At 63.1% G+C, this 20,088-nt stretch overlaps 1 protein-coding gene across 2 annotated transcripts in view; it reads left to right on the top strand.

Annotated features, from left to right (window-relative positions):
• Positions 1–1,178: 1,178 nt before the first annotated feature.
• The window catches only part of CCDC85C (coiled-coil domain containing 85C), a 69,650-nt gene continuing 50,740 nt past the window's right edge, over positions 1,179–20,088 (top strand). For both annotated transcript variants that reach the window (XM_070412912.1, XM_070412903.1), the window contains exon 1: positions 1,179–2,210. In XM_070412912.1, coding sequence (XP_070269013.1) covers positions 1,427–2,210 — 784 coding nt within the window. In that variant the 5' untranslated portion in view covers positions 1,179–1,426. The remainder of the gene's footprint in view (positions 2,211–20,088) is intronic.

The following is a 20,088-nucleotide window of genomic DNA, read 5'->3' as shown; positions in this document are numbered from 1 at the left end:
TTCACGGTCGAGAACGCGGGTTTTATTTATCTCCTGGCGGGTCCCGGGAGATCCACGCCCCCCTCCGCTCCTCTCCCAGCAGACGCGCCATAAATGCGCTTGGGGACACGAAGATAACGAGGCAGACTCACTGGCTGTGGGAAGGGGCGCAGCTGCCGGGGGGGAGGGGGCTCTGCGGCCGCCTCCGCGCCCGGCAACCCCGGCGTTAAGGCTCCAATGATCTCCACCCGGAGAATCGTAGATTCTCCCCGGAGTCCCTGGGACGCGCGGCCGGGTGGGCGGGGAGCGGTTCTCTGAGAGCCGCAAGGGGCGGGGGAGGGGGGCGCACGTTCCCGGCGCCCTCGCCCCCTTGGGGCAGGGAAGAGGGTACGGACGTCGCTCCGGAGACCCTGCTGGCGAGGCCCTGACCTTCCGGGCGCACCGACGCCGGAGCCACAGACCCCGGGTGGAGCGGAGACGCAGCCCCTCTGCGCGCTCCGGGGGGCGGTGAGCCGGGGGCAGGGCAGGGGACAAAGCCGCCCTGCCGCCGGAAGAGCGACCCCATGTCAGAGTTCTATTGTTTGGCGTGGCTCAGACCTCGCTGGACTCTGGTGCCCCGGGAGGGAGAAGGGGACCTGTCCTCGGGGTCAACGGTGTTTGTTTATTTGGGGCGGGGAAGGGCGGGCGGGGCACGCGGGCTGGAGAAGGGGCTTCGCGCTCATTCCCGCGCGTCTCCTTTAAGGGAAGCCCAGCCCTACCTTTCCCACCGTCGCCCTCCCCGCACTGTACCTGCATTTTAAAAGCGCCCTGTAGCCCTGGGATTGGCCCAGGCCGCGTCCTCCCGGAGCAGAAACTTGAACCGCCAGCGGGAGGAGGCAGTGCTGGCAGCCCAATGGGTGGATTGTACCATCTCGGCGGCGGCCCCCGCGTGCGCCCCGCCCCTCCCGCACACCCTCGGCGAGGCCCAATTGCACGGGCAGGAGGGCGGGACCGCGGCTCGAACGCGCCTCTGGCTGGGCGCCGGGCGGGCGAGCGCACCGCGGTGGGGGATGGCAGGGCCCGGCCGCGCCTCTGCCGGCCCCCTCGCTTTCCCTGGAGGCGGGGCCGGGGTGCGGTACCCCGCCTCCTCCCCGCCCGGAGTGGGCGGGGCGGCTGGGGCTCCGGGAGCGGGGCCGGGGGCGGGCCTCCGCCTGCTTCGCCCGAGCCCGGAGAGCACCCGGCGCGGCGGCCGCCGACACAGCCGCGATCTGCGCTCGCCGAATCCGCAGACGCGCGGGTTCCCGGCGGCCCGAGTGGGCGCTGCGTGAGGACACGCCAGGCGGCGCGGAGCGGGCCGCACTCGCCCCCGCCTGTCCCCCTCCCACGCGCGGACCGGCCCAGCGCAGCCCCGGCGCGGGGAGCGCTGGCCGGGCGAGGGCGCGGGCGATGCCGCGGTGACGGCCCCGCCATGGCGAAGCCCCCGGCCGCGGCGGCAGCGGCGGCGGCGTCGGAGGAGCTGAGCCAGGTGCCGGACGAGGAGCTGCTGCGCTGGAGCAAGGAGGAGCTGGCGCGGCGGCTGCGGCGCGCCGAGGGCGAGAAGGTGGGCCTCATGCTGGAGCACGGCGGCCTGATGCGCGACGTGAACCGGCGGCTGCAGCAGCACCTGCTGGAGATCCGCGGCCTCAAGGACGTGAACCAGCGGCTGCAGGACGACAACCAGGAGCTGCGCGAGCTCTGCTGCTTCCTGGACGACGACCGGCAGAAGGGGCGCAAGCTGGCGCGCGAGTGGCAGCGCTTCGGGCGCCACGCGGCTGGTGCCGTGTGGCACGAGGTGGCCCGCTCGCAGCAGAAGCTGCGCGAGCTCGAGGCGCGCCAGGAGGCCCTGCTGCGCGAGAACCTGGAGCTGAAGGAGCTGGTGCTGCTCCTGGACGAGGAGCGCGCGGCGCTGGCGGGGGGCGCGGGCGGCGGGGGCGGCGGCGCGGGCTCCCGCAGCTCCATCGACAGCCAGGCCAGCCTGAGCGGGCCCCTGGCGGGCGGCGCGGCGGGCACGGGCGCCCGCGACGTGGGCGACGGCAGCAGCACGTCGAGCGCGGGCAGTGGCGGCAGCCCGGACCACCACCACCACGTCCCGCCCCCGCTGCTGCCCCCGGGGCCGCACAAGATCCCCGACGGCAAAACCGTAGCCACGCGCAGGTCCCTGGACGACCTGTCGGCGCCTCCGCACCACCGCAGCATCCCCAATGGCCTGCACGGTAAGGACCGCGCGGGTCACAGCCCCTCTCCCCGCGGCGGCCGCCCCTCCCCGCCTCTCCTCCCGCTGGCGTCCCGGACTCCGGGCCGGGGGGTGTCGCGTCCACCGCGCTAGGGCTTTGGGTGGTGTTTTTCTGGTCCAGTGATGGAGGTGTGGCCCTGCCCAGCTTCTCATCCGCAGCCAGACGGGACCGCTAGACCCCAGAAAAGTTTTCCTCCGGCGGGGTTATCGGTGTGAATGCCCGGCGCTGCAGGGCTGGCCGGGGGCGCCCGCTCTCAGCTTGGAAATCCCTGTCCGCGAGCCGGAAGCTCACAGGAAAAAAAAAAAAAAGGCCTTTATAGCGCCAGTGAATTTTCCCTCTGATTGGGAGCAACAGGCTGCCCCAAACCTGAGCTGATCATGAGTGTGTTGGGGCCTGGAATGAAGCCTGGGCCTCCAGGTGCTGCTCGTTGGTTGGGGAGGAGCACGAGGCAGCCAGGTTGAGACCTGGAGGCGCTGGGCGGGAGGACCCTCGCCGAGAGCCTCCCGGCACAGCTCAGGGCGGCTGGCCCCTTCGCAACAGAGGGTCTAAGACTTGCCAGCGGGGTGCGTATGTTTGGCTTTGCTCCTCTTTGTGCCTCAGTTTCCTTGCATGCAGAATGGGGACGATGACCCCTGCCTGGGAGATTGGAGGTGGAGAGAAAGCTCCTGCAGGGTTTTATACACTGTTGGTGCCATACAGGAAGTGCCAGGGAGCTGGGTGGCAGGGCGTGGGTGGGAGGACCTTTGGCCTCAGGAAAGCTCAGCTACTGTCTTCCACGCCTTGCGACTGTTGGCCCAGTGCCTGGAAGCCCCAGCCGGGTCTGTGGAGCAGGGCAGCGCCACCCACTCCCAGCCCTCTGGTTAGGGGCCCTCCTCCCAGCTGTCTCTTCTCCTGCCTCCCTGTTTTCCCACATTGTTGGTGGCTTGGCTCCCAGTTCCACCGTTCTGGTGGCCATCGCTACTACCTGAGCTATACGCCCGAAGGTGGAGATTAAACAGCCCTTTCTGGTTCTTTTTTAAAAATATATTCTTTATTGATTTTAGGGAGGAAGGAAGAGGGAAAGAAAGAAACATAAAAAATGAGAGAGAGCATCATTGATCAGAGCATCATTGATCAGCGGCCTCCTGCATGCCTCACATTGGGATGGAGCCCGAAACCTGGGCATGTGCTCTGAACAGGAATCGAACTGTGACCACCTGGTTCATAGGTTAACGCTCAACCACTGAGCCACACCGGCTGGGCCCCTTCTGGTTCTTTTATTTTTATTTTAAACATTTTATTGATTTTTTACATAGAGGAAGGGAGAAGGATGGAGAGTTAGAAACATCGGTGAGAGAGAAACATCGATCAGCTGCCTCCTACACACCCCCTACTGGGAATGTGCCCGCAACCAAGGTACATGCCCTTGACTGGAATCGAACCTGGGACCCTTCAGTCTGCAGGCCGATGCTCTATCCACCGAGCCAAACCAGTTAGGGCCCTTCTGGTTCTTTTAAAGGCTTTCCTAGTTCAGAGAAAATGTACTCGGCCTTAAGTGACTGTTCTTCCCCGCAGTGACAACCTCAGCAGGGAGGGCCGCTCTGTCTTTGGTTTGGTGGCCAAGCGGCCTCTGCAGGCGCCTTGGGGTGGAGCCTGGGGTGGGAACTGGACCCAGGAGATGGGGTGCTATAGTGTAGCACAGTTTTTCCTTTATTTACCTTCCCAGCCAGTGAGTTCAGGGCAGGACTGGGTTGAGAGGGATATTTTGTTACTGATTAGCAATCTACGGCTACAACTCGGGTTACTTTCGGTAACTCTGTCTCCAACCCCACCTCCCACCACAAGCTCCTTAAGGCCAGTGGCAGTAGCTCAGAGTTAGGTGTTTACTTTGTTGGGGTTTCAGGGTTTGGAGAGTTCGGAGGAGCCCTTGTACCAGCCTTTCTGGCCTCACCTTCTGGGGGGGGGGCCTTGGGAGGGTCAGATGTCTGAACCTCAGTTTCCCCAAGTGCAGTAGAAGGAGGGCCCTGCCGCAGTCCTGTGGCTGGGGAGTGAGATGTTGCTGGCTTTTCGCTGTGTCATTGATGGCACTTGGCGAGAGTGGCTCTCTGCAGGGCGCTGAGGTGCTTGAGTGTCGTGGCATATTTGCAGGGGAGTTTGGTGGCGTCTGACGCGGAACCTGTCTGGCCCAGCCTGTGGGTTGTAGCTGGCAGGGATGCAGGAGTGGAGGACTGGGCTAGACCTGAGGGTTTCCACCCCACTGGGGCGGGTGGGGGTTGAGGAGTAGGGTTTCCTGCAGAGCCCATGCCCCCCTCCACCCTCCCCTTACCAAGCCTCTTGCACAGTTGGGGCAGGACTGCCACGGACGGTGATGGCAACGCTGTAACCGACCTGTTCAGCGTCATTATCGCAGATTTCAGTTCCAGACAGGATTGCCATTGTTTCGTTGTGTCTCTGAAGTCATCTGTGGCCTTGAGATGTTCTCCCAACATGAATAGGACGCCTGGAAACCAGGAAAGGCCCTTTTCACAGCAATGCCTTTTCTGTCCTCAGACCTGCAGTTTGAAGTTGAGTGAAGAGCCGGCTGAGGGAGGTTGAAGGGTCTCTGTTCCAGGCACCGGGCCCCCCGGGGGGCGGCTCTCCTGCTAGGGGTGGGCTGGCTTGCTTCTCTGGCCTGCTGTCATGTTGGCTGATACCGTTATCAGCAGACAATGGTGATTCCCTATTCTGGATTCCTGACCCAGGTTTGCCCCTCTTCTCCCATCCTGGGAAGTGTCGCTTCCTTATCGGGGACCACCGAACAGATGGTTGATAACCCCGTTCCCTGGAGGGGTCAGTCCATCTGGGGTTCGAATCCAGTCTCCACTCCTCCTCTTCTCTCTGCAAGTTACTGGACTCGACGGCGCCTCTGCTCTTCCATGCAGTGCAGTGCAAGCCAGAGGGCCCCCTTCCCACGGGAGGGCGAGGGAGGGCCAGGGAGTCAGGTCGCACACGGCCGGTCTCAGCAGTTGCCCGAATCCTCGTCGGGAATATTTTCCCCAAGGCTCCTCCTGAGAAACCCACAGGGACCCTTTTGGGGGCTCGCCAAGCAGACCAGTGTTCTTTACAACTGTTGGCTGTTTAGATAGGCAGCTCATCTGAATGTTTGCGTCTGGGCCTGTGTCTGGCTGCACCTGCCAATGAGCCCAGGGAATGGGGACCCTCTGGTCCTCTCTTGGGAGCTGCGGGGTACCTGGCAGCTGGCTGGGTGCCCTGAAGGCCCCAGGCGGCTGAGGTGGGATGTGGCCCATACGGGGTGGCTGGTGGGGCTCTGAATGGGTATGCAAATGGCTCCCCCTTCTCCCCATGATTTTGACTGAGGGCCAGTTCGAGTCTGGACTTCAGGGCTCCTTACTCTGATCCAGTGGGGCAAACTGAGGCAGCTGAACCCCCAAGGCCAGCAAGTCAGGTTTGTCCCTTGAACTGATGAGGTTTCAAACAAAAGCATTTCCAGCAATTCTCCCTTGCCCTTCCCCCATCCTTCATGCCCCCTCCCTCTCCCCAGCTTGTCCCTGTGCAGGTCAATCCGTCAGTCGGTCAGTCCGTCAGTCCCGGGCCCTCCCCCACCCCTGGGCCGTGCCCCTTGAGCTAACTTAGGGAACCGGGACCTCCAGCGTGCCTTCGAACAGCCCTATTTACTTTTTAAAGTTTGGATTTAAAATGTGAGCTTCTCAAAATAAGATGGGTTTGTTCTCTGGCTTGTGTTTTTGTTGGTTTAAAGGGAGGGTTAAGCGGGGGTGGTCCTGGCCTTCAAAAAAAGATAGATCACGCTGGCCGAGTAGGGGCCACCCAGCTCCGCGCCTCCTGTGCAGGGCTGGCTCCTGAGGAGGCTCTTCCGAAGCCCAGCCTAGCCCGGAGCAAAGGTCATGAAGACAATGGGCGGGTTAGATAAGCCTTTCCCCTCCCTCCCGAGCTGATGCTGACCGTCCATCAGCAGCGGGTGCTGGCCTTGCCCAGGAGGAGCTCACAGGCAGGCACCCAGGGAAGGGCCAGGGGGTGCCCAGCACTTCACAGCTGACCACAGAGAGCTTCCCAGCCCCAGCTCGGTTCTGTTCAGAGTGCCCAAATGGTCCCATATCAGAGATGGGCAAACTGAGGCTTGGAGAGGCACAGGGACTTGCTCTGGGTCCCACTGGGCTGCTGGTGGTGGGGCCTGGGCTCAGTCTTGGGTCTCCTGTGTCAGATTAGCCACCTGCCCAGTGCCTGCTGCCCCTCTGGGCTGGGACAGAGGCGGGGTGGGGGGGGTGGGGGGGTGGGGGGGGGAGGGAGAACTGGAGGGACCCTCAAGGGAGGCCCGCCAGCAGCGGATGGCCTCCCCCAAGCTTGGTCCTGGCAGGGCCCCGGGACCTGCGGGTGGACACAGAGCCAGGAGGGAGGGAGCTCCAGGGGTGGGACACGTGTGGCAAAGGTGTGGCAGCTCCTCTGCAGAAGTGGGACCCTCAGGCTCCTCCTGGCTCCCCCTTTTCTTGCTTGAACCTACAGAGCTAAGACAGAGAAGGCAGGCGCCCCCAGGCTTCTGGCACTCGGAGCAGCCTCACCTCACCTCCTCACCTCTATTTTTGTTGTTAATCCTCACCCCAGGGTATTTTTTACATAGATTTTTACAGAGAGTAGAAGGAAGGGAGGGGGAGAGAAAGAGAGATAAATGCCGATGTGAGAGAAATGTGTCGATTGGTTACCTCCCGCAGGCGCTTGACTGGTCAGGGATCGAGCCTGCAACCAAGGTCCATGCCCTTGACTGGAATTGAACCCTCAACCCTTCAGCCCAGCTCTCCTCACCTCTGGAGCGTCATTCCCTCACTCGGTCAGGGTGGCTTCCTTCTGCTGGGGGCCCGCCATGCCCTGGTCTCTGAGCTCCTAGGATATGAACACGGTGGAAGATAGTCTGCCCCCCCACCCCCCACCTCCCTACCCTCCTCCCCCCGGGACTTTCCACATAGGCTTGTCCTGGCGTCAGCGCAGAGCAGGGAGGCCTGGCCCTCTGTGGGCCTCACTCAGCTTTTTCACCTGCAAAGTGGGGAGCTGAGACCAGCCTTGGGGGCGAGGGGAGAGCAGCGTTCTATGTGCTTAAGCCTTGAAGTGCAGCTGCGTCTGGACACGCTAATGCCCTCCGCCCGGCGGGCGCACTCAGTGCTGGTGTGCTTAGGGGCAGGGCCGCCAAATGGTTAGGGCTCTGGTTCCAGGTCAAGAGACCTGGTGGGGGTGGGGGGCGGGGGGGGAGGGTGGTCCTGGCCTGGCCACCTGCTGCGTGAGCAGGGCAGCTCCCTGGACCTGATTGGTTTCTTTTCACTGTCGAGGGTGTTACAGATACACCCCCCGCCACCGCTTGGCCTCCCTCCACCCGCTCCTGCTCCACCCAGGCCTTCACTGCACTCTTGTTGGTTCTTATGGGCTATGCATACGTGCATATAAACTTTTTGGTTTAAAGAAGATTAAATTAAAAATAAGTAAATTCTTCGGTTAACCTCTTTTCCCTGAGCTTCTAATCCTGTTTCCTCACCTGTGTCCTAAGGATAATAATACCCTGCCTTAAAGGGTAGGTTTAGTGACCTCCACTGCCACCTGCACCCCTGCACACTGCCTTCTGGGGTGAGCGTAGGGGACCTGTGTGGGGAGCCCTGTGCCCACCTGGTGTCCGAGCCAAAGGAGCCCTTGTTGGTTGAAGGGCAGGAGGGGGCATCCAGCAGGCACGGGCGAGGGAGGCCTGGGCAGGGCTGATGCGCTGGCCCCAGCCTGGGCGAGCGCTCCCAGCTGTGTGGCGAGCTGGGGAGGCCCTGGACTGGAAGCCCTGTCATGGGAACAGAAAGAACTGGAATGCTGAGCCGGGAGAAGAGAAGCCTTGGGGCCGGGAGCTGCTGCCAGGCGGTGGGGGGAGGGGGGCTGTCAGCCCCAGGACGTCAGCGCTGTGCCGCCCAAAGGGCACAGCCCAGAGCTGTAGTGGGTCAGACATCAGCACCCACAGAGGTCCGGGCAGACATGCTCCCTCTGGAGTGGGGAGCTGCCTGTGAGGGGCGGGGTGCAGGCAGCGGCCTGGACACTGGGTGGGGGCGTCGCTGAGCCCAGTGGGACACCCCGCGTAGCTCGGAAACCTGACTGTGCGCGTCGTGACCAGTGGATGGAGTCCGGAGGCAGGAGGGCGGGCCAGGTTGTTGGGAGAATGAGCCCTGAAGCGGGAAGGGAAGCGCAGTGACCGACTCTGTCTGGTTCTGAGTGCCCCTCGCAGTGATTCCGGAAGCCTGGCTGGGGAGTGGCGGTGCGGGAGCTTGAGGCTGGTGTGCGTCCTGGGGTAGGCTGGGCCGGGGCAGCGGGGGAGGCTTGGGGCCTCTTTGGTGGCCATCGCAGGGACAGCGGCCGTGAGAGAACCTTCTCTGCAGACTCAGACCAGCCAGGTCTGCTCCAAAGCTCTGCCCCAGCCCCGGTAGCTGCCCTCTGACCTCTGACCTCTGAGGGCAGGTAGGACCGCACCCGGCGTGACATGCCTTCTGCAGCCGCCCCTGTAGCTGGTCACAGAATAGGTGTGGCCCGCCGACAGCCTGGTTCCCAGGGTCAGGGCCTGGCTCCATGCAGGGGCCACTGGGAGACTTCAGAGCTGGGACGGGAGTGGTTCCCCCTCCCTGGCGGTGACGAGGGACCCCAGGTGCTTGCCCAAAGGCTTGGTGGCTGAGGAACAAGCTTGTCTGCTAAGGGAACGTGACACCCCCTTGCTAGTGAAAAGCCGAGAATGGTCCCCCTTCGAGAAGCACCCAAAGCCGGTCACCGTCACGCACGGCCCTGGCCCCTGCCGGCAGGGCAGGTGGTGGAGGGTTGGGGCAGTCCCGGCGCCGGGTCCCCCAGTGATGGGTGCCTGCTCGGGGACAAGTCTCTGCCCGTCTCCAGCTCTCGGGGGGCAGAGCAGAGAGATAGGAGGTGCTGATTCTGGAAGCTTCCAGCTCACCCTGCAGAGAGGTTTCAGTGGAGCTGCAGAGCCGGAGCCCTGGGGAGCTGGGGGATGGGGTGTGGGGGTGGGGGGTGTTCCTTCCTCCTTCCTGCTGTGCCCGGAGGCCTTCGCCCCTTTGTTGTTTGTTGTTTCCTGATTTCAAAGATGGGCTTTTCCCTTCTCTGCTGGGCAGTGAGTGTGTCTTGGAGTCAGCGTAGTGTCAGGAGGCAGGAGGGCGGGCCAGGTCCCTCACTCATTGGATGAGGATGGCATCTCAGAGTAGAGGAGATGCTGGGAGAGCCTGAGGCGCTGCACGGAGCCTGACAGGCCCTTAGAGGGGACAGGAAAGGGAGGGACATGCCCCGGCCTGGCCACACGCGCTGGAGCCCCCCTGGGCCCTCAGTCCGTCCTCTGTCTGTCTCTGAGCTTGTGCATCCCAGGCCCGTCCTCTTGAGTTCCAGCCTTGGCATAGGGGCCGGTTCCCAAACTGTCTTTCATGGGGGGTTCAAGGCACCAGCCTGGCCTGGTGTCTTATGTCACGGGCTTCCCATAACAGGGAAGAGCCCTGCTGGGCCCCATGACCCCGGCCTGGGCTGAGGAGGCCAGGTCCCACCAGGCCGGTGGGGCTGGGGGCGGGGGCAGGAGCCCCGTCAGGTGGCCCTGGAGCCTATGCTGCCTGGGTGCCTTCGCCTCCCCGGGCGACAATTTGTCATCCCCTTTCACGTTCAGTAGTGCCTGGTTGTCTGTCCACCTCTTTAGGGTGCTGGGAGGTCGTGTGAGCGAGTGGGGGAGGCGGTTTGGAAGCTGACAAGGTCTTGAGGTGGAGCAGGTTGGTGCAGGCAGAGGAGGGCAGGGAGAGGCCGGGCGTGGTGGCAGGAACAGCTGGAGCCCAGGCATATGGTGGGCAGTGGACTGGCACAGCTGGCTCCGTGGGGCGACTGGTGATTGGGAGCCAGGGGTGGGGCAGGGCCAGGGTGGGGGGGGGTCTGTTAGCTCCTCCCGCTGCATCTGTGCCCCCCCCTAAAGTCCCTGGGTTGGGCCTTTTCAGCTGCGGGCACTTCCAGCTCCGGTCTTCTCTTTTTTTTTCCTCTTAGTTTTAAACCATTTTTTAAAATTACGATTTTAACATTTATTTTTCAATTATAGTTGGTGTATCAGTTGGGTAAGTCTAGTACCCACCTGACACCACACATGGGTGATTAGGAATTATTGACTCTATTCCCCGAGCTGACTTTACATCCGTGTGACTGTAACTGGCAGCTTGTACTTCTTAATCCCTCCTGCCCCCCCCCCCCCCCCCCCCCCCCCCCCCCCCCCCGCGCAGGCCCTTCACACAGCCCAGGAGGCAGCCGATCCCTCCCTTTGTTCTGCTCCCCACTTAGTAAATGTGGATTACCTGCTGGGCTGGAGAGGGCCCCCGTCAGCTGGGGTCTTGTGGGCACAGTAGGGTCCCCCCGCACTGTTCTGTGGATTGGTCCACGCAGACAGAACCAGCATCTTCCGCTCCCTCTCCCTGTGCCCTCACGTTCCCATCTGTAAAATGGGGGGCCCCTCTGGCCCCGTGACTCAGAGTCCCCACGACAGACAGAGCCACAGCGGAAGGGCTCTGCCCCCCCTGCCTCTTGTCGGGCACGCGGGTGGTTGGGTCTCTTGCCTGGTGGCGGTCCTTGGCTGGGAGCAGGTCCCAGGATGGAGCCCTGGGCAGTGGAGGTGATGTGGCCGCCCGTGGCGCACAGGCTCCGCTCTGCCCGGCCCTGGCGGAGGCCGAGACCCCTGCCTGGCCAGCCTGGCCTTGTGCAGAGCCACACCGAGAGCCTTGATGGAATTACCGGCCTCTGCCACGCGATCGCCGTGCGCGGACTGTGTCACAGGTTTGGCGCCAGAGGAGGGCGCGGAGCTCCGGTTCCCCGGTGTGGGGTTTGCCCGGGACAGGGCCACTTGGACGGGACCTGAGTTTCCTCGGGGTGCTGTCCTGTCTCCCCCAGCCCACGACCTTCTTCAGGGCAGGGTCCGTCTTCCTGGCACGTAGCAGGGGCTCAGGGAATGTTGGGGTGCGGGGTGGTGGGCAGGAAGCACTGGACGGGGCATGTATTTGGCCACAACTGCCTTTCTTCTGCACGGGCTCCCTTTGGCATCGAATGGCCTTCAGCTGCTAACTCGACTTTCACCCTCCCCCTCTTCCCTGTTTCCCCTTCATTATGAAAAACACACACATGCCCGGCCGGTGTGGCTCAGTGGTTGAGCACTGACCTGTGAAACAGGAGGTCACGGCTCGCTTCCCCCACACTTGCTTTTGTCAGTGGTTCCTAATCTCGGCTGCATATTAGCTATCATTTAGGAACTCCAAAATATGCCAGCGCCTGATGGGCCCGCAGAGGCGGCCCCAGTGGTCCCAGAGGCTTCAGCGGTTGTAGGGCTTCCCTGGGCAGCCGGAGCGACTGTGGGAATGGAAACTCCAGGAGAAAGGCAGACACTGCCCCACACAGGCCCTGACCGCTGGCCGGCCCAGGGGAGGCTGGTGTCAGCAGACATTAGCTCTGAGGGAGAAGCCGGCCGTGTGCGGTGTCCCCTGGCCGACCTGTGTGAGTGGACGCTTGGGGAGGTGGCTTTGGTGCGCCCAGTGGGGCCGCCGGCCGCCGTGGGAAGTGGGGTTTGAGCCTGGCCCTGGATTTCCTGAGCACCTACCCCCGCCCTGAGCACCGCCGCTGGCTGGCTCCCCTCCACACCTGGGAGCTGTCTGAGACCCGGCAAGGCCGTGCAGACGCCCCCCGCCGGCCCCTGGCGGGATGCTGGGCCGCCCCGACCGGTGGGGGCCTGTTTGGGCTGCGTTCAAGGGGACCAGTGGCAGCGAGACGGCAGCCATGGAGAAGAGCCGACCCACTTCCAAAAATAGCGCATCCACTGTCAGGGGAGCATCTCTTTGTCTCCCCCAATCTGTCTCCGGCTGTAAGGCAAGGAGGCGTGCTCTTGTCTTGGAATCAGAGGCTGGAGCGCCCGCCCTGCCTCCCACAAGGGCCCGATTGTGTGCCGGCCCTGGCCGAGCCGGTGTCCCCAGCGCGCTGCACGTCTCCTGTCCCTAATGAGCCCGCTCTGGGAGTGGCCCTTTGTCGGGGGTTCCGGCCACACTGCCGGCGCCGGGCTCTCAGAAGGCTCGGCTTTCTGGTCGCTTCCCATCTCCCGTGGCTGGGAGGACAATGGGAGCTCCCGCCCTGCCCTCTCTCCGCTCCTCTTGCTGTGTTTTCCCCATTTTCTGGAATGTGCACACACCGCTTTCATACGGGACAGGACGTCAGACAGCGAGTCTCTCCCTCGTTCGGTGCCCCTGTCCTGGCCACCGAGGGCTCCCTTCCCCCCACCTCCTGGGGGACCTCCCCCCACCATTGTCTCCTGACTGCTCCTTCTTCCCCTGCAAACAGGCTCCTGTTTCCTAGTCCAGAGCAATAAACACTATCCTCTCCCTCTGCCATCCTGCCCCTCCATCCTTCCCTTCACCACCCACTTCCCAGGGAGCGTGGAGGGCTGGCTGCCTCCTGGCCCCACGCAGCCCTGGACCCTGGAAAGGCCACTCTGGCTCGTCCAGCGGCCTCTTTCCTCCCGACCCCTCCGTGGTGTGTGCTGCCCACTCCGGGCTTGTCTTCTGGACAGGGCCTCCCTGATCCCAGCCTCCAGCAGCCTCCATCCGCCTCCTGCCTGCAGTGGGCGCGCCACCCACACGCAGCACCCAGGCTGTCTCTCCTTCTCGCTCCTGACCTACGGCCCAGGCTCCCAGGTCCTGCCGGTTACCATCCTGCTGACCGTGCGCTCTGGGCTGGGCCCCTTCCCCTCACCTGTGCCCCTGTACCCGCCGCCTCACGGTGACCACCTTCCAAGGATCGCTAGCCCGGAGGGGTCCAGTTCGATTTAACTATGATGAAGTCCCACGAAAGGTTTCCATGTCTGGTGGCACTGACCCTCGGGAGAGCTTCCCACCTTGTTGATGGCGAAGAGAAGGAACATTCCCATCATTCCAGAGAGCTCTGTGGGGCAGCACCGCGCGGACAACGCCTCTCCTCTCCGGGCTGTGGGAGGCTGGGTGGGTGAGGCCTGTGACAGACGAGCCCACAGAAGGAAGCGCTGAGCCGAGCAGTGGTGTTAGGGACCCCTCCCGTGCCCCAGGACCTCCGCAGGCCCTGCTTGCCCCAGGCCCTTAGGGCTCCTGCTGGCAGGATGTCCCTCCCCTCTCCCTCCCCACCCTGAAGTCTCACCTCCCCTGAGGCCTAGGTCAGCTTGTGGAGTGGGACAGACACAGGCTGTGTGACCAGTCACCTCGTCTGCTCAGCGTGGAGCAGGGTCGTGGTGGTTGCCCCGCAGCCACGGGTGCCACCTCTGCTGGGGGCCTTGTGTGGGTTCCCACGTCTGTGCTGGAACCCTCTGGGAGAGGCCGCCCGGCTCCCCGGGGGCCCTGAGGTCTCCTCGCACACAGCCCACCCCTGCCCCCAGCCCCCAGCTCCTTACCCTCTACCTGAGGTCAGGAGGCCCGAGGATCAGAAAACAAATGGGTTTTAAAACAGTGGGGGGTGCAGGGTAGTAGGGAATGGGCACCAGCCAGCCAGCACCCCCTCCCTGATTCCCCTCCATGTGGGGAGCACCCTGAGAGGCCCAGACTCCAGTTAGCAGCTCTGGGCATGGCTCCCCCTGCCCTCTGTGCTCCTTGCTCTCTGAGGCGGTGGCCGCGGCAGGTGGCGGGCAGTCTCTCATCTCGGGGTTAAGTGAGCTGCCTGGGTACAGCTGCGAGCCATTACTCTAGCCATCCCTGGCGGATGAGGCCAGTACGAGCCACACCTGGGGCTCTGGCCCTGGGCCTGGCCCTGCTGTCATTCTTCCAGCTGTGTCTGTGGTGGTGAAGGGGTCAGGGTGACGTTGGTGAGACCACAGCAGGACAGCGGCCTGTCCCTGGGAAAGGCGCTGGCAGGGAGGGTCAGGAAAGCCCACTTAACCCACCCTACTCTGGAATACCAGGCCAGTGTGATGAGGTAGGAGCCATCTGGGTGGAGGTGCCAGCACCCCCTGCAATCCCAGGGCCCCTGCTCCTCCTGCTGTCTCGGGGCCATTTCCTGGCCTGGGGGCTGGTTTCCCTGCTGCCTCCACCCTTGCAGCCTCTGTCCTCCCTCAGATTCCTCCTGCTGACAGCTGCGCAGACAGCAGCTCCCGCGTGGGTCCGAGGTCCTGGGAGTGCTCCCTGCCCTCCGCCAAGGTCCCTGCCCCCCGCCAAGGTCCCTGCCCCCCCCCGCCCCCCGCCCCCCCCCCCCCCCCCGTCAAGGTCCCCGCCCCCCCGCCAAGGTCCCCGCCCCATCTTGCTCTCCCCCTGCATCCTTAGTCCCCTTGCACGGAGTTAAGACCTTGCTCCCGTGAGTGCGGCCTGGTTATGGGCAACGTGAGCTGCTCGCAGTGTGTGGGGCTGAAACCCTGTGGGATGAAAAGACCCCTTGTTTTTGTGCAACCCAAACTGAGCAGGAGGGCCCGGGGGAGCTGTGGCACGGGCGGGGCTGGGGCCTCAGGCCCGGGGCTTTGGGATGGGGGTTGTGGCCGGAGGGAGAGCCTGGGCCAGCTCAGGGTCAGCTGAGCACGGACCCACGGACTCCTGCACCTGGGGTCACTCGGGCCTCAGGGAACCCCGGGGCCCTGGTGTGACTGCACTCGCGCATTTCTCCTGGGCCAGGACCCAGCGCTCTCATCAGAGGCTGAGAGTGGTCCCGGGCCAGGAAAGACCAAAAAAACACAAGAGGGGGTAGAGCAAGCCCCCTCCCTGAAGGGCTCCCCTCCACATGGACTGGGGAGCGGGGACTTGCGGGAAGGAGCGTGGCTTTTAAGAAATAAAAAAATGAATGAACTTGCCCGGCTGGCGTGGCTCAGTGGTTGAAGGTCCACCTATGAACCAGGAGGTCACGGTCAGGGCACATGCTCAGAGTGGGGCTTGCAGGAGGCAGCTGATCAATGACTCTCATTGATGTTTCCAACTCCCTCTCCCTTGCTCAGTGACATCAATAAAAATATATTACAAAAAAAATGAATTTAATGGGTGCTCTTGGTAAGGAACTCCATGCAGGCCTGTTCTCAGCAGGTTGGGATGACAGCTCTGGCTCACCAACCCCCACTCCCCCTGCCCCCCCCCCCCCCTCCGCCCTCAGTCAGCCCCCCCCCCCTCCCCCCCCCGCCTCTTTCGTGAAGTTGTGTTTATGTGAGGGTTCAGGGTCGGGTAGATGTTTTCATGCAGATCTTCGCTTCCTGGGCTTCTCCTTCGTTTCCTTCCTGCCTCTGTCGCTCTCACTTTTCTTGGGCCTCAGTTTACTCATTTGTGAGATGAGGCAGTTGGACCAGGCCCACGGCTCCGCCCCTCCATCTGGACCAGGGCTTTTGGACATTTCTGCGTCTCTGCTGCCCTCAGGACCCACCGTGGCCCAGTTTCCAACCCGGGCCCTCACCTCCCAGGTGCCAGGTGCCAGGTGCATGCCCAGGTTCGTGCCCAGGTGGGGAGTGATCTGACCCAGAATCAGGAGGCAGCAGCCAGGAGGGATCATTTGCCACCGCGCCCCACCCCACCCAGCCCGGAGGCTTCGCTTTCCCTGCTTGCCCGCCATAGGCCTCTCGGGCCAGCTCTCGCTGCCAGCGCAGCCGCCATCGCCAGCAGGAGCAGCATGAAAACAGCAAAGCCTTCGAATGTTCTTTTGAACTGCACCCTGGGTCCCTCCTCCCTGCTGCTGCAGACCAGACTTCCGTGACTTCCGAATAGGGCTGTGGACTCCCTTCTCTCCGGCTACCTGCGCATGCCTTGCTGCCTTAGCGAAGCTGGTGGGCGTCTGGGCACTGGCGTAAGGGCAGCGCCAGGCCATCAGCTCGCTGGCTGGCATCCTAGATGCCATTGCGGGGATGGGGAGTCCTGTGCCAGCCGGGAAGCCCCGTCCGCTATCCCCACTCACCCCTCACCCGTCCTGTCGGTGGTTTGCTGATTGCAGCTGGAAGAAGTGGGAAGGGTGTCCCAGTTGGAGACCATGGTCTGGGAGGCCTGGGTGTGCAGAGGGGCTTCGAGTGAGGGGTGGCGGGGTGAGCTGCAGGCCGAAGGCAAGTGGAGGGGACACATGGACTGGGGAGCAGGGGCTTGCGGGAAGGAGTGCGGCTTTGTTTATTCCTGTAGCAGACGGCTGTGGACCACAGTGGGTGGGACTCTAGGCTAGAGTGCCACCCACTGACAGTGGGGTGTGGGGCCGGGGTCCGCACCCCTGGGCACTGGCTGCACGGCCCCTCCTGAAGGGGAGCCGTGTTGGCACTCCTCGATGCCCTTTCTCCTGTCCTTGGATTTGATCCTTTTGATTCCTAGGCTGGCTTAGGGCCTCCAGTGGCTCAGGAGGGAATTTGTGGGGAACGGGAGGTTCTGGTGGGGCAGCTGCCCTGGTGGGGGAATGGCGGGTGGTCTTCAAGGGGCGAGTGAGCCTGGCTGGGATCTCAGCCACTGCTCTGCGTATTCCCGTCCTGTTGGGACCATTCCTCCCAGCCCTGCCCTGGGCCAGAAAGACAGGGACCCTCGAGAGCTCTAGGGGTTTGCTGGGCTGCAGGGCTTGGCTGTGGCGTGCCAGCCCGAGGCACCTGGTACCACTTGGGGCTGCGGGGACCTGGGCCAGCAGCAGCAGGGGCAGGGGAGGGGCAGCTGTCAGGGGCTGGGGGGCAGGGGAGGGGCGCCTGGCCAGCACATCACTGTTCTTCTTCATGTCCTGAGCAGCTCAGACAAGGAAATGCCTGTGGGAGAGAGTGAGGAGTTGGCATCTGGGAATGACGCCTCATTAAAGAGACTGCGTCCTAAGAATGCAGGCACTTACCATCCAGGGGCTCCGGAAGGACTCCTCGGGGCCCCTGGGCCAGGGTGTACGTGGGCGGGTGAGGTTGGCATCGGCCCCATGGCACAGATGAGGAAATCAGGCCGCCAAGCCCATGGGATGTCACAGATGCCCCATCCCTCTGCCTCAGTTTCCCGCCTGTATACTGAGTGGAGAGGGGAGTTTTGGGGGGCCCAGCACCCGGGCCTTCTCGGCTCTGTGCTGTGTGTGGTGGAGTGCCACCAGCTGTGGGGGGTGTCCGTGGCAGATGGGACCTGTGTCCCTGGTGTCTGCTGACCACTGCGTCCCTGCCTCCTCCCCCCTCCCTCCCCCCTGCCCCCCAGGCTGCACCCTGCTTGTCCCTGATCGGGAGACAGATGGGGTTTGGCGTCTCTCTGAGTTGGCTTCTGTGTGCGCGCGCGTGTGTGTGTGCGCGTGCACCCTGGGGAGTCTGCGGGAGACCTGAAGGAGTCAGGGGCCTGGTTCTCCCGGGAACCCCTCTACAGGCCTCATCTGTGAGGGAACCCTGAAGTCCTCCGGCCTTGCCCATGTCTGGGCCTTAGCAGCTTGCGGGGTAGTCATTACCGCTTGGTCTGGGCATCACCCAGGGCAGGCAGGAGCAGCTGGAGAGAGAGTCCTGCCCGGAGTGGGACAGCTGCCCTGTGCAGGGGGCAGGAAGGAGGCTGCCAGGCGGCAGGCCTGCCCTGGCCCTGTGCCCTGAGGGGCGTCTCCCGGCCTCAGGGGGGCCTGAGGTCCAGGGGAGAAGGGACTCGAGCACTGGCTCCTCCCACTCACCCATCCCCTTCTGTGGCTGGCAAAGGCCCACTCGCTGGCAGGTGTAAGGGAGCGTCCTTGCACTTTAGCTGTGGTCGTGGGTCCCAGACCGGCCACCGTGTGTCTCGCCTAAGCCTCTGTCCCATGGGGTGACCCACATTCCCCCTTACGGGCTGTGAGGATGGAACAGTGGGAGTAACGATAGCAGCTAACAGGTGCCTGTGCTTGCTACACATGCACTCATTTGCCTCTCACCAAAGGAAAGCGTTTACGTTTCCTGGTGATGAGAGGAGGAGGCGGAGGCACAGAGAACCAGCAGCCCGTGTAGAAGGTCCTGTGTAGAAAGGGGCCGAGCTGGGTGGCGTTGCGTCTGCAGCCCGCGGCGTCCGGGGCCCCGCGTCGGCATTTCCCCAGCAGCAACCTGTTCTCCCAAAACCTGTTTATTGTAGAAAATGTGGAAAAGGAGCCACCTTGAGCCTCGGCACCCAGATGGCCGGGATGATGCCAGCCGTGACTGGTGTGTGTGCTGCCTTCCCTGGAGGACCGGCTGCTGGAATGTGCGCGTTAAGGAGACAGGAGCCGTCCAGCTTCGAGTGTGAATTTCCCCTCTCTGGGGCGGGTGGCAGTGGGGCCGTTATGTGGACTTGAAAGTTGCGTGCTGGTGGACGCTCCTTCTGGAATTTCTTGGCCCCGGAGCCACGCGGCGTCTCCCTTTTGCAGCGTGCCCACCGTCCATATGTCGTCTCTGCCTGTGGTTTGATCCGAGAGGCACAGCGCCCCCTGCAAGCCCTTCAGCCGTCCTCATTGGTCCTGGGTCCCCCGATGTGTGACCCTCACTGGGAGTGGGGAGCAGTTGGCCCCTCCTTTGTCTGGGCCCCTCCTTTGCATGAGATCCTAGGACATGAATAGAATTGTCACACACGCTTTTTAAATTGAGTTTTGCTGTTTAGAGCCTTTTTTATTTTACAAAGTCCTTGAGGAGAGAGAGTTCCATAAACCCTGTCCCTCATTTCCCCCATCACTAGCCTCCTGGTGATGCAATGAACGCGCCGACATTGGTACAGGAGTATTCTCTGGCGTCCACAGTTTATGTAGGTTTCCTTAGCTTTTGCCCAATGCCATGCTCTGGTTCAGGATCCTCTCCAAGACACACTTTCTGGAACACGAATGTTGCCGCGCAGTTTTCTTCTGGTTAGTCGCCCACCTTTCTACCTGTGAGGTGTTGAGAAGCTCATCACATCATTGGCCGTTCGAAAAGCGGTGTGAGTGGCCCTTTGCTGTCCTGTCATATGGACACCCGCCCGGGGACTTCAGAAGGGATGCGTGTTCCCCCTGGGCTCTCCCAGAATCCCCCCTGCAGCTCGCTCTCTCGGGTACATTACCCAGGACGGTGAACATGCGGCCACGTGGGGGGCAGAGCGTGGCAGTGGGGTGGCGTGGGGTGGAGGAGGAGGTTAGCACCCGGCTCTGCCCACGCTGGCACCGTGATCTTGGGCGAGTCCTGCCACCTCTGTGAGCCTCCGTTTCCTCCGGGGGAGGCTGGCACACCCAGGTGCCCTTCACGCCTGTTGGGAGGGGCACACGAGGGTTTCCAAGGTGCTGGCCTTGCCGTGATGAAGACCACGATTTCGACCAGCTGCTGTGTGTGACCACACGGTCAAGCGCTCAGTCTGAACAGCTGCTCCAATCAGGCCATCTCCAGAGGGTTGTCGGCCGGCCGCCCCTTGCTGGCTGCGAGGCCAGGCCTGAGCAGCAGGTCCCGCTGATGGGGCATCTGTCTGCCAGCCCCTGGAGCGATCCTCTGGAAACCCTCCTTCAGCCGGGGTGTGGGCGGGCGAGAGAATTGCAGACAATGAATGGGCCCACGAAACTAAAGACGCAATTGCCCGGGCCAGGTCGGTGGGTGCCCCAGGCCCAGGAGGCAGACCCTCCGGGCAGGTCACTGGGTTTCTGCCCACCAGAGGGGGGGCTGTGAGGAGGGGACTGAGGCCCGACCCCAGACCCGAGTGCCTTGCTCTGTCTCCTGCCTGGAGCCTTGCCAGCACAGAGACCTGCAGTGTGACTTCAGGGGCAGCACCCTTTGCCGCGGGGGCCAGCCCAGCTTGGCAGGCGTCATCGGCGCCTGTGCACTGGGCTCGGTCCACTCTGCCTTGCCCAGGTCTTTCCCTGCCACGCACGGTGGGTTCACCTGCCCCTCCCGTCCGCTCCAGTGTTCCCAGAGCTCCGGCCTCCTTGTCTCCAGGGTCACCACCTCCAGCCTTCACTCTGTCCTTCTGGAATGTTCTTCATACATGGCCCCCGACCA

The sequence above is a fragment of the Myotis yumanensis genome, unplaced genomic scaffold (genome assembly GCF_028538775.1).
Source record: "Myotis yumanensis isolate MYYU_CA2020_CCGP unplaced genomic scaffold, mMyoYum1.0.hap1 SCAF_1, whole genome shotgun sequence".
NCBI lineage: Eukaryota > Metazoa > Chordata > Mammalia > Chiroptera > Vespertilionidae > Myotis > Myotis yumanensis.
This window is presented reverse-complemented; position numbering and strand designations above follow the sequence as displayed.